At 40.2% G+C, this 13,540-nt stretch overlaps 2 protein-coding genes across 2 annotated transcripts in view; both read right to left on the bottom strand.

Annotated features, from left to right (window-relative positions):
- Nucleotides 1–1,577: 1,577 nt before the first annotated feature.
- On the bottom strand, nucleotides 1,578–6,901 carry fbxl22 (F-box and leucine-rich repeat protein 22). The gene is made up of 2 exons (XM_059335959.1): nucleotides 6,289–6,901; nucleotides 1,578–2,028 (listed from the first exon to the last, which is right to left on the bottom strand). Exons 1-2 carry the CDS (start codon nucleotides 6,753–6,755, stop codon nucleotides 1,680–1,682), a joined length of 816 nt encoding a protein of 271 aa, XP_059191942.1. The 5' UTR covers nucleotides 6,756–6,901; the 3' UTR covers nucleotides 1,578–1,679.
- A 2,203-nt stretch (nucleotides 6,902–9,104) lies between these two features.
- The window catches only part of usp3 (ubiquitin specific peptidase 3), an 11,882-nt gene continuing 7,446 nt past the window's right edge, over nucleotides 9,105–13,540 (bottom strand). Inside the window, exons 14-16 of the mRNA XM_059335893.1 lie at nucleotides 13,420–13,533; nucleotides 10,810–10,877; nucleotides 9,105–10,242 (exon numbers count right to left, since the gene is read on the bottom strand). Coding sequence (XP_059191876.1) covers nucleotides 9,792–10,242; nucleotides 10,810–10,877; nucleotides 13,420–13,533 — 633 coding nt within the window. The 3' untranslated portion in view covers nucleotides 9,105–9,791. The remainder of the gene's footprint in view (nucleotides 10,243–10,809; nucleotides 10,878–13,419; nucleotides 13,534–13,540) is intronic.

The raw sequence follows: 13,540 nt of genomic DNA, 5'->3' as shown, positions 1-13,540 counted from the left end.
TAAGTTGACCCCGTGTGAAAACCTATGGTCATTCTTCAGGGATGCACTCAGAGGATAGGGAGGACCCTGAAGCAGCAGCATAACCCCCCCCCCCAAATCAACCTACTTTACTGTGTCTCACAATCTTATATAACATGATTTATATAACGTACCATGATTCCAATCACAGTCGCGGTGCCACTTTGCCCTCAAAGAACCTTCCTCCCAGCTCTGACATGTCTTATCATACCACGGACGGATCACTCAGCGAAACCACAAACCTTTTGTTCTACTGTACTGTGTAGGTGTTCATAACTTCTCTTCTTTCAAATGCTATCTAAGGAATGGTTTGACTCTTTCAAGATACTTTGAGTTAGATAAGAACATCAATGCCACTATTGTGTCTGAATGGTTTCTATATAGCTGCAACCAGCAGACAGTTAGCATAGCTTAACATAATTAATGAAAAATAGTGTGTGTGACGTGATTATGGTATGATTGTGTTACCCATTAATACCTGCAACTGATTTTTTTTATTTACTTTGGTGGAAGTGTTGTCTGGTGTAAAGATTGTTTTTTAATTACTCAAACCATTTGGCTGAAAAGTGACTCTTTTCATACTCTGTCTAGACTCGGGCAGACAGATTGTTGTTTTTGCAATATATTACATAATATTTTAGGAAAAACAGTAATCCCATGTGCCCAAAGACCAAATAAAGTATTGTAAGGAAATGGCTGTATCTCAGAAACTACAATAATTGAGGATATGCACATAAAACAATGAAAAAATATTTCATATGTAAAACATGTAATAAACACAATTTTACTCACTCTTTTAGTATTGTTAAACGTGTGATTTTCATGTGATCTTAAAATGTCAAAGTTTTACTGTTGAATAGTTACACAAAATATGTTTGCACCAAATTTCCAGACTAAATATAGTATTTTAGGCATGAATGGGTTAGGAATAGAATCATATCATACGAAGAAGAAGAATTACTTATAAAGTGTTAGAAAAATTGCATGAGCCTTGCCCTGACCTACTAACAAACTTGTTAGCAAAAACATTTTTCCTTGTTATGACTTACAGAGATTCTCACACAGGATTTTCATTCGGCCTTCTGTGGTCTCCCCTCTCCAGACATACACACACACTCACAAAGGTACATACACACACAGCAAAAACTGTGCATCAATATATCTGGATGTCATTCTTTGTGATTTATAGAATCTTAATCAGTTTAAGCCAATGAAATATATGTCAACAAAGTAATCACAGTTTCTAAATCAACATTAACACACAAACATAATCATTGTATCAAAATCATATTGCCTGATTTAATATAAATGCATAGAGAGAGATATTACACCCAAGGTTTTGACCTTTGATAGTAACCTGCGTCACGCACAGAGACAGAGAACAGAGACAGACAAAATAGAAGCAGAATAATCAATTATTTTAACAAAAGCCACCCGTGTATACACTGTAAGACTTTGTTTTGAGTGTGTCTGGAATTCTCTCTGGTCAGGATAGAATAGAGACAATTAATAAAACCCTAAAAAGACTCATATTCAATGTTGTATAAAAACTTATAAAATGATTGCAAAAACACTTCTATTAAATACAAATACAAATTAGAACCAAGGTATCACAGTCCAGAAGTTACAGAAATGCCCATCCTTGTCGTCCAGTATTTCCATCAGGAGAACAGCAGGACTTTCTGCAGTGTCCTTCTGAGCGGCAGCCTCTCCTCAGGCTTGCTGTCTGGGATCATATCAGCACTCCTCTCTGCACTCAGCTGGATGTCAGGCCTCTTTTCTCTGACGGCCCGCAGCCCTGCCTGTGTGATGTTCCTGCAGAAGTCCACCTTTACCTCTTCCAGGCTCGCTCCATGAGCCGCCACACCCTCCAGGCTGCGGTCGGTGATGCGCACGCAGTTCTCCAGATGGAGGCATCTCAGCTTCCTGCAGCTCTGCAGCAAGGAGATCACATCCTGGTCAGTGATGTGTCCGCAGCCGGCCAGGGTTAGCCAGAGCAGGTTGGGACACCTGTAGCACAGAAAGCAGTTGGTTACATCATTAACCACGGACAGGTTTCTGCAAATGTGATGGAGTACACACAGTGAAAGGCCTGTTCTGTGTCATCCTTACTCATCTCGCCTTAGGACATAGTGTATAGCAGGGAGGGATTAGTTTGTTTGCAGATGGACTAGTCTTAAATAAGCAATGCAGTTCGGCGTGTGTGCTTGTTTTCACATGAATAGTCTTCAGGTCTTTTGAATAGAATCAGATAACAGAGGGGGACATAGAGATCGGAGGCCTGATCTGAGCCATGTGTGAATGAGATGTAAACAACACCACTGAGAGGCAGCAACATGATCTGTTTAACGATAGAGCACTTTAATATCTAGACCAAGCTATCTTTTCTTTACACGCTGTCCCACCGGGCATGTGTTTCCATCCTCTAAAAAGCTTTTGTGAATAAAGGGAGTATGGAGAACAATCACAGGATGTGTGATGAATTATACCATGACAAAAATGCACTTTCCCATGCTTAATTTTACAGGAATTACTTCTAAAAAAATGAATGTGAATTGTTGCTGTGAAATGCATGTTTACTGCATGTTTCCACTTGGGATCAGGAGTGCACTGCAGCCTACTGGCAGGCCGGCAGTACAGAGCTGGCAAACAAACACTCTGATGGCAACAGATCGAGGATGTCATTCACGTTCACTGATGCAGATTACATAAAGACTTACATAATCTTACCACTTTACCACATGTGAGCCAAACATATTCCAGTTGCCTGCAAGTGTTGAGGGTGCTGCCCCAGTAACCTCTGAGCATGGGGTAGCACAGTCCATACACGTGCCCTGCTTCATTGCTGCATGGGGCCAATGTGGGGCTTTATCAGCGGATGTGACTGCACCGTATTGACATTCACCAATAATAAAAAAAAAAAGAGGTGGGGCGATGGAAAGTCGGTGGCATTTAGAGTCTGAGCAGTGTGACTAAAGCTGGTGCATAAGTGAATGGAGGTAAACATGACAGGAATGAAAACTTCATCAACCTTTGTTACATAACCCACCCTCTCTGGACACCTCCCCTCGCTCTGTGCCGATATTTGTGTGTTGTTGTTTTCTTCTACCAAAGCAGATAACTATTTGCATGCCACCTTGTCCTCATCTGTCCTCATCAAATTACTTCCTCACTCACAAATGCACACTTGTATAAATGCAGTTTTAATATTGTTTTGGGAACATTCAGGAACTGGTTTATAGCACCCCTTGTGGTGATAGAGTCACCCTGGTGGCTTTCTCTATTTTCCCTGTACGTTGACAATTTCTAATGTGCAAAACAGTTTTTCATAATTTCTCAACTTTCACTAACTACAAGTATGCTGATTTTTTTTAAATCCACAATCGATGTCTTTTTTAGACCTTTTGAAAATTATTTTTAAATTGTACTTTTAAGGAATTATGAGATTATTTTTGCATTTTAACTGTGTGTTTTTAATTTTTTTTTTAATGTATGTGTTTATTGTTGTAACTATGTTAAGGCTGCCCTCTTGACCAGGTCACTCTTGGAAAAGAAAGTTTAATCCCAATGAGGCTTTTACTGGATTAAATTTGGGAAACATAAATACTTATTTTCTTGTCTAAAAAAATTATAATATTACAACAAATAAAATTAACCAAGCTGGTAATCAGACAACCTAAACAAACCTCTTCAAAGAAAACAAAGTACAGCTACTATCCAGTGGGCAGATGTAATTTCTTAACTGGCCTGTTTATTGTTTTGCAAGATATTAATGTTTTTGCCCCGCAGCAGGTTTCTTCCACTGATGTCTCCTGTGTGTCGAGTACAGTTGCAGTTCTTTGAAATATGAGATGAAACAAGACAAATCACAATGGCTTTTACAACACTAGAATAATCTGCTGTACGAATCTATCTATCTATCTATCTATCTATCTATCTATCTATCTATCTATCTATCTATCTATCTATCTATCTATCTATCTATCTATCTATCTATCTATCTATCTATCTATCTATCTATCTATCTATCTATCTATCTATCTATCTATGCCACAGTGTTTCCTTCTTTCCCTGATGTCGTTCACGTTCACATAAACAGCTTGGAGGGCAGTCTGGTCTGGGCTGAGCACAAGCAGAACACCACGCTGCTAACCTGTAATCATCTCTCTAATGACCTGTTTGGTTTCGGAATGGTTATTTTGTCTGGTCAAATTATCCAGTGGGCTCTAAAAGGAACTACAGACATACATTTAACATTCAGCTCCTTTTGGTTTCTCAAGCGGAAGGGTTTGTTTCAAACATGATAAAAAGTCTTACTGTTTGAATTCAGCTGTGAATATTTTCCAAAGCAGCTGAAACTGTACGTCAAAACATCGATCGTTGTCTGAGATGGAGTATTGTTTTGAGAAAGAAAGAGTAATTTTATTCAAATTAGGTATTTGACTCGAAATATTTACCATAAAATGCTGCATGCCAAAGCTTATTATGCAACCCACATGTCATGTTGAGCATGTCCATTCATGTTGTATAACTCTGATACTGTGACCTCAAGATAATCAAAATGTAATAACTCTTTACTGCTTTACTGAAGTCATCCAGCATTACAGGAGCATCACACTGTAGACTACGCAATAAAGAGACCGAAAGACATGCCATGTTTTATAGTTTTTTTCCATGAAGATAAAAAAAAAAAAAGACAGGCGTGAGCTTGGCGTCAGAGTTTGCATGGAGTCTTATCCAGGAAGAGGGAGGCACATACAGACGCACATGTTCATTCCTCCGACAGCAACAAAGAGCCAATTGTAGGCTCCACCTGCCTGCGTAAACCTCCAGTGTGCAGCTGACTGGGAGGGTCTGTGGCCAAATCACTCTTTATCACCCCCACAGCTTCTCTGCGTCCCCTCCCACTTTGTCACGTGCACTCTCTCTCTACTCCCTCAGACAATTTGGGAGGGTTTATCAGTATGCAATGAGTGTGCCTTAAGGGCGTTGAGATACAGCTCCCAGACAAAGTAGGTGGTTCTACTTTTGACTGATCTCACAGCTCTCGTGTCTCGCGTCTCAAATTTCACAATACAGGAAATCCTCACAGGGTCATACACTGAGCCAATGAGCCGGCCCCTCTTCCCTCCTCTCATCCCGGCCAGCTGCGGTGGCCAGGCTCCCTCACATCAACGATTATTACTGGCTGCCTTGAAGAAATTATCCAGAGACCTCATTATGCCTCTCCTGCATGCAGCCAGCCACGCACACAAGGCCGGCAGCCAGTAGAGCTACGTTTCAGTGACCTATCAAATCCAACTGTCACATCATTCAATAAATATAATATGATATTTGACCACAGTTATGTTAGTTAATAGAATCAGTTTTATGTCCCACAGATGTGTCACTTTTTTGTCTCTATAGCCAGCTCTGGATACACCATCTGTTTCTAATGATTTTCTTCCATGCTGCCTACAGCTAAACATGGCAGTTTCAGTAAGCCATGTGCCTCCAAAGGAAAACAGTTTTGTTCCTCGTGTTGGGTGTGAGTGACCCTGAAAAACCCGGAAATGATGTGATCATCCTCATGACACATCCAACCAAATCTAACAAAAATATTCGAGAAAAAGTTTGAATGTTCATGTGTAACACAAAGACTAAGAAACTCTTGTGAGAAGCAGTTACAGGGGTTGACAAATTGAAAGTAACACCTTAAAATACAGTCAATCCAAAATAACACAACACTACTCATGTTTAGTTTCAATCAAGGATGTGTTGTTAATTCAGCTTTCAGAGGGTTTGTACTGTTGCCATCCAGTGCTGGAAGAAGTATTTTAATCTTTTTCTAAAAAGTAGCAATAGCCCATCACACTTTGGAAGTACTCAACTAAAAGTTCTGCATTCAAAACCTAAAGTAACTAAAGCTCTCAAAATTAAGCAAGAAATACAATATTTGCCTCTGAAGTGAAGAGGAGTAGAAGTATAAAGTTGCATAAAATTGAAATACTCGAAAATACCTCTAATTTGTACTTGAGTAAATGTAAATCTTTCGCTTTTGTTCAGACTTTTTGTGAATTCCATGATAATGTTACTTCTTGGAGGACTCAAAGGCACTCCCTCTTTGGTTGAACTGGTAACAACTCAACATTGTTTTGTTTAAATTGGTCACAAGCCAAACTGCTTTAGATTAAATTACAGTATCCTGAAAATGTCCCACCCTCTTGTTGGTCTATGTCATCACAAAATACACAACAAAGCAGCAGGGGAAAAGCACACACAAACACTCACATGTGACAGACATGGGCCAGGAAAGTGCTGACCAGGTTCTCATGTTTGCTGCAGATGTCCTTCTGAAACGAGCTCTTTAACCAGTCCTCAATGTTGCACACCTGCAGGACCCTGCTGGAGTACCAGCAAACTGTCAAGAAGCGCAGTGAAGGTCCCAGCACAAAGTTGTCCCTCGTCAGCTGACACGGGGAGCTGAAGTGGAGTAGAGTCCAGAGGCAGGGGTCCAGGAAGACTTCACGCAGCTGATGACAGGTCGAGGACAAACTTTTCCGGCTGTCCTTGTCTAAGAAGGAGAAAAGGTGGAGGAGACATTCGTGGTTGAGCTGGATGAGATGCATAGTGAGTCGTCCCAAGACAGAAAGACAGGCCTCGTCCCTGTGGCTGCGATAGGCCTGCTGGTGAGCAGCAACAATGAGCCTGCAGCCCGTATTGTGTGGCCCAGATACATGATGCCTCCTCAGGCACATGCTGGAGGCCTGCACATATAAGGCCGTGGAGTGCAGGCTATTTTGGGAAGACAACTGGCGGTACGGTCAAAGATGGAAGTGTTTGAGCCATACGCTCCCTTTCCATCTGTCATGGCTCTCAACAGGCGGCAGGCACTAGACCGAGCCAGATGTTTACACTGCCCTGGCCTAGTTCTCAGATACAGATACACACTGAGTGACACCAAAAAGAGAAACACCTCCAAAATGTACTGCAATACATCAGCCCAACAATAATAATTTGACCGTCACTGTGCAGAATGATGCATGTGCAGTTTGAAACTTAAAGGCTGTTTGATTTTTTTTTTAATGAGGGAAAAGAAGTACATGTCATTTCAAATCTTCTTCAAATCTGACTGTGTAATTGAACTTAAATGGAGAAAAAACAAATTAGTGTTTTAAATGTTTGGTTAATTTTAAAGGTCTCATATTGTTAAAAAAAAAAAAGTGTGGTTTCCATGTCCATTTCCATGTCTTTTTACATTATAAAGCAAGTCTAGGTGCTATATAAATATAAATATATGTTTAAAAGTATCAAAATGCTCAATCCATTGAGATATGTGCACAGACTGTATCCTGAAACAGTGCCTTAAGCAGATAAGTACAAAACGGCGCATTCCAAACATAAAGGTACATTCAGACAAACAGTATGACAAAAATTATGTTTTTCTAACATTAAATCATGTAAACCTGCTCTTGTAGAAACCCAAAATTATGAAGTATGAACCTGAAAATTTTAATTATAAGTCCCCTTTAAAGATGCAAAAAATTAGAGGTAGGCCTACAATTTTTATTCCACTTCAATTAGGACGGAGGGAAAATATTAAGATCAACTTAAACTATAAAGCAATCCACCGCAGCACCATCAGAAACATGAGTTGACTTGCTCTGAACAGCATCAACATTTAACATCAACTTTACAAAGGATCATTTACAGAACCTGTCCTACTGGATTAAATGAAGGCTTAACAATATAATTTTAACCACCCACGAAATGGGATCTTTCTGTTTTGGATACCAGATAATTACAGATTTACAGCTGAATCATTTAATAGCCTAAATGTGGCAAACCTTCATGAAAGTCACAAGCTCAAACAGTGTTACGTAGGACTGCCAAAAGGAACAAAGTGAACTATGACTCAGTGTGTTTTTGAAATTGCTCAACTGGAGTACAGAGGACCACAAAAAGACAAAATACCATTAAATCTATGTCATCACTGCACACTGTATTACCAGTTATGTCCTGTCCTACTTGTTATCATACATCTCAAAAAAAAAAAAAAAAAGCAAGACATTGGGAAATGCCACTGTTTGGGATTACAGTCTGTACTGTGTTTCGGTGTGTCATGATGTTCTTAACCAGACCTCTGATCTGCCAAACACAATGCAATGTGAGCTTATTATTAGCAGCTGTGATCTAGCCTCCAGCAGGAAAAGAGAGAGGAGGGGGAGAAAAAAAGGCCACTTGTATGTCATTAATGGGGACAGAGTAGTGATACCACAGCCACCTGTGAGCAGGCGAGGAAGAGCAGCTGTTCGTCATCATACAGGAGTGCTTGTTCCTGCCTGAGCGAGGAGGCTGACTGGCTGGCACGTGTCCCGAGGGGGGCTTGTGTGTGTGTGTGTGTGGGCAGAGATATTCGCTCGAGGGAAGAGGAAAACATCATAAAAAAGGCTTGCTAAAAATTTGCTCTTTCTCCTTCGAGGGTATATTTATCAAAAGACTGGTTTCTGTTACAAGTTATAATAAGTGTGTTAACACAAGCTGCCTTCTGGTGTGCATGTGTCCTGTCTGACATGTTAAAGTACAGGTCTTAATATGTACATTAAAGTGTAGTTTATATTTTAAATTTACTTTTAAAGTTAAACATAAAAACACTGAATAAAAAGACATTTTCAGCTACAGTCTTAGAGCTGCAACTTATGATTATTATCATCATTGGTGAATGTGCCAATTTTCCTGCCTAATCGATTGTTTGGAATTTCATAGTACCAAGTATTCCCTATGAGGGAACTGAAAATGGATGAATCTCAAACTCCACTTGACAGTGAGGGATATTTTTCCTCATGAGACAATGTGTTGGGATGATTCTCTTACTGTTCTAACATCAGCAATTAAAATAATGAAGACTGAATGAATACTGAAAAGGACATAAACAACAAACCGCTTAGAAGAGTAGCGGAAGAAATAAACAGCCTTGTCCTCCTGTCTTGTTTGAACTGCAACATATTGTCTGGCTGTGGTAATGGATTTGCTGGATCACTACAGAGTGGTGCTCAGGAAAGGGTGAACTTTTTTCCACAGATGAAAAAACAACAAAACATCAAACATTTGAAAAAGATTCTCAGTTGTATTTCATCATGTTCACTTTGTCTGATACAGGTTTTAAAAGAGAATTTCATCTGGGCCCCTTTTTAACCCATTTCAAATCAACACAAAATGTTAAATTATACTCCAGCGTCAATACAGACAAACAAAACAATTTGAGAATGATCATTTGTTTCACATTGGTTCTGGTCAAGAGGTTAAACAACTTTCTAAAGCACTAATGAGCACTTGTCAGTCAATATATGCATTGCATTCTATATTCTACAATCTCCCCTAAAAACTGGAAAACAGAACTACGAGGTTCTCAAGACGTGGAAATAACAAAATTAGAAACTTCAAATATTGTTACAATGACAGTGTCTTGACACAATCAGTCTCTTCAGTCTCGGCTAAACATTGGACCAACTGAGGTTTTCCAAGGCTACAGCTTTACTTCATTATTTTAAACAATCACCTTTGGAATCTATTACATACAGAAAAGTCTGAGGAAATAAATGCAAAAAGTCATACTAAACAAAACTCAAGCAGCAAAATTATACATGATGCCGTCATGCAGGTCATACAAAAACAAAATAGATGCACATACATTGAACGTGGAAATTAACTATTTAAAATCAAGCACTGTGAGAAACGTGATTGAGGTGAGGCCGAAATAGAGTGAGGAGCTGGTCTGAGGCAGTCTGACAGAATCACTGTGCAACAGCTGGTACAGCTTGGCCGGCCTTGTCTGAGGTATCCCTGTCCGTCGCAGCCTCTATTGAAGCTGTGTCAGCTTCATGCAGTTCAACCAGGTCTTCACCCACATTTTCCATTGCAGCACTATCTAGGGCCACCACATCCTGGGTATTCATGTGAGAGGCTGGCACATCCATCAAAACCGTGTCTGTGCCAGCCGTGTCTGCAACCTTGTCCTGAGCAAGTGCTTCTGAAGGACTGCTGTCCATGACTGCTGTGTCCACAGCAGGCTTGTTTGTGGCAGTCTTGTCTGAGGCCACCTGTTCAGTTCTCTCCACGTAGAAGAGGATGTAGGCCTTGGCCTTCCTCACTGTGTCCTCATTGGTCAGAGTCACTGTGCTATCGTTGAAGTGGTACCATTGGCCCTCGTGGCTGCCGTATGCTGTATAATGCCCCGATCCAACCCTGTGAACACAGACACATGTATCACGTTCTGCTGTCGGCCTTCTTACAAGACTGCATTTATTTCGGCTGAAGTGTGAGGGGCACAGTGAGCTCAGCAGTGCAGCAGCAGCACTCAGAGGCCAAAGGTAAAACTGCAGCACTTTGATGGACAGTTCTTGGCATATCTTAACGTATTTCAAGGACTATCTGCCTAATGGTTTTCAGCATTTAATGGCTACATGAATTTTTAAACTGCAGTTGTCCACAGGGCTTTTCAACAAAATTGCATCTGAATTGTTTATACAGCAAGTGGGTGACAGACAGCCAACTGGAGCAGGCAAAGATGTCAGCAGACGATAATGTTTAGATTTATGGTTGAGTGATGTTTTTTTTCCCTCCAGCTGGTAATTGTGCTACCATGGTGACAAAGCACATCTTGCATGCATGTACCCATCAAATCAAAGATGCTGCAGGACTCTAGATGCTGTTTGCCCTCATTAAAACAACAAATTACAATCAAACAGATGATTGAACAAATATTAATTTCAACTTCTCATGTGTTTGAACAGGGATACTTCATCTACTCACCCCGATCCATGATGCACTACGACAGCAACAAGGTCATACGGGGAGCTTTCCGGTAATGAATTCTCTGGCTGCAAACATAAAAAAAATAACAAGATAAGATATTTCCTTTCTGGAGGAGTTCAGTCTACCCAAAACATCATGACTCAAAGATTTACAACTGAAAGGAGAAACTTAGCATCTGGGCATGTATGCATGGCTCAGGTCTCACACATTAAAGGCAGGAAATGAAAATAATGGTGCTCTAAAGCCTTGGTGGTTGAAGAGTTAGCACAAAAGAGGCTCAAAGGCCTTTGTATTTTTTACTAGGACGAGAGGATCCACAAATTGAAAACTAATCCATCATCAAGGACGAATCTGAAGGGAAACTCAGGTTTATTCAAGTACCTGCTCCGAGTTAGATAGCAGAACCACTGTTAAACAGTGCCCTCTGGAGGCATCCATTTCAACCAGGGGTGAGACTCGCCAGAGGCTCCACAATTCAACACCACACTGAAGTCATAATAGGATGTCTGCAATATTTCACATTTTAAGATATGCAGAGTGTTGCGATTACATATTGCAATATATTACGATTTATTACCTTTATCAACTGCATGTTGTGTCCTCATCTGTTTTATCTAATAAGATACAGTTTTCAGTCTGTTCATCTCACCTTTATTGTAACAAAATGGGATTGTCAAGCAGAGACAGACCAACATGGTCATCAGAACCAGTTATATATGTAGCATGCACCTATCAAACTGAACTGTATAATAGTCTACATAGTCCTCCTCCATCCCTAGTTAAAACACTTTAGTGGCTGAACACTTGCCTGGTCTTTGAGACAGAATGGCTACAGAATTACATGCCCTAAAAAATTATCAAAACAAAACTGCATCAGTACCATTGCAGTCATGGAAAAAAAGTGCAGGCCTCCTACATGTCTGGCTGCAGATCTGTCACCGATGCAGGTATCACCCAGTGATCCAATAATAAGTAATAAATGCACTACAGATGGTAGTCACGTAAAAACACGGTTCATTGCCCATTACAGCCCATCCTTAATCTCTTCTCGACTACAATATTATACTCCTTGAAAATAAATGCCTTTTTCGATAATACCTCCTAATAAGACATTGTTTGGACATCTTATATTTACGTTTTTCTTTATAGCCAAGTCTAGTGATTGTCATTTTAACAATGGATTAATCCAACTATTTTCTCGATTAATTGTTTAGTCTATAAAATTAAAGATAACTGAAATATGGCCACCACATTTTCCCAAAGCCCATTTTTGTTGAAATTTCTTCAAATGGCTTGTATCGTCAGACCACAACCAAAAGATAACCCAGAAAACTAAGTAACCAGCAAATCCTCTCATTTGAGACTGTGAATTAAGCATTTACAATTAATCAACAATCTAATGGTTGACAAATTATTTGATGCTGATAAATTGATTTTTTTCAGCTCCAATATTGTGGGCATGATGCAATTTTAAGAGAATTTCCATCATTTTCCTGATGTAGTGTGTTTCTGGTCGGCCAGCAGAGGCCAACATTGGTCTCTCTGGTTGTCAACACAGATGTTTTTTCTCTTTGGATATATCCATCACTAAATCACCAGTTTGGAAAAGAAGCTATTGTAATTTATGTATATAAAAAGACCTTCTATATTTCAGATTGTCTATTTTTCATGCTGTCTGCGGCTCCTCTGTTTGTGTCCAACTTAAAATGCAGCCATTTTAGTTCACCGTCATATTTCAAATGCATTACCAAGTGAGTTGTGGAGCATTTCGCTTGAGATCTCTCCGTGGTGTGACTAGTGTCTCAACTCCTTTTTTTAAAGTTACCAAACCATACCCGTTCATTACAAAGGTTTTAATTTGACACATGTACTTTTGGCTCTTGTGGTATTGTGATGTTTCCAACAAGTAGAACTGAGGTAACACCAATAAAATCTCCACAGCGACCATTGTGCCAATCTGGTATTTCTCTTGGAATCTTCCATAACAGGAGAGACAGAAGGCAGGGGTGACTTCCTAATACAAGTCTTAGTTCATTCGTTCATTATCCTTATCCACACTCGGGTCGCGGGGGGCTGGAGCCCATCCCAGCACATTGGGCGAGAGGTGGGGTTCAGCCTGGACAAGTCTCCAGACTATCGCAGGGCTGACATATAGATACAGACAATCACGCTCTCATTCACACCTACGGGCAATTTAGAGTCACCAATTAAACCTAAACCTAAGTGCATGTTTTTGGACTGTGGGAGGAAGCCGGAGTACCCGGTGAGAACACATGCTGACACTGGGAGAACATGCACAGATTTTTGCAAAACCACTATTAATTTTCACAGATGCCTGACGTAAAAGAGCTCAACTGGCCTCTGACCTGCAAGCCACAACTGTATCCTGACGGAACTGCAGCACTTCCTCTTTCATAAATGTATTATTTGTCTTTTCATAGAACAGATTTTTAATGCATTTGTAAACGTCCATGAACTACCATTGATTGAGACCATTTCCTCCTATGCTTCGTCTATTGAAGTGCGTTTCTGCCAGGGCAGGAAAGTTATGCTTTTCTACTGATTTGTGAAATTCCATGTACAGCATTTCTTCCGTTTTGAGCTCACCTCAAGTAAGTAGCCCCTCATGTCCAGGCCTTTCAGTGGAAACTCCACATAGGTGTCCACCTTGTTTCTCAAAAAGGCCGTCCAGTGGAACCTTTTTAGGTGCAGACACAAAACCTACAAT

The sequence above is a fragment of the Centropristis striata genome, chromosome 6 (assembly GCF_030273125.1).
Source record: "Centropristis striata isolate RG_2023a ecotype Rhode Island chromosome 6, C.striata_1.0, whole genome shotgun sequence".
Taxonomy (NCBI): Eukaryota; Metazoa; Chordata; class Actinopteri; order Perciformes; family Serranidae; genus Centropristis; species Centropristis striata.
Note: the sequence above shows the minus strand (reverse complement) of the source record. Positions and strands in the feature narration are given on the sequence as shown.

What these genes read in the sequence shown, in the direction of transcription:
- fbxl22 (XM_059335959.1), bottom strand. Translation starts at nt 6,755, where the DNA reads ATGTGCCTGAGGAGGCATCATGTATCTGGGCCACACAATACGGGCTGC. An exon ending in CTGGCCCATGTCTGTCACAT is followed by an intron (nt 2,029 to 6,288) that starts GTGAGTGTTTGT and finishes TCTGTGCTACAG; the next exon opens with GTGTCCCAACCTGCTCTGGC.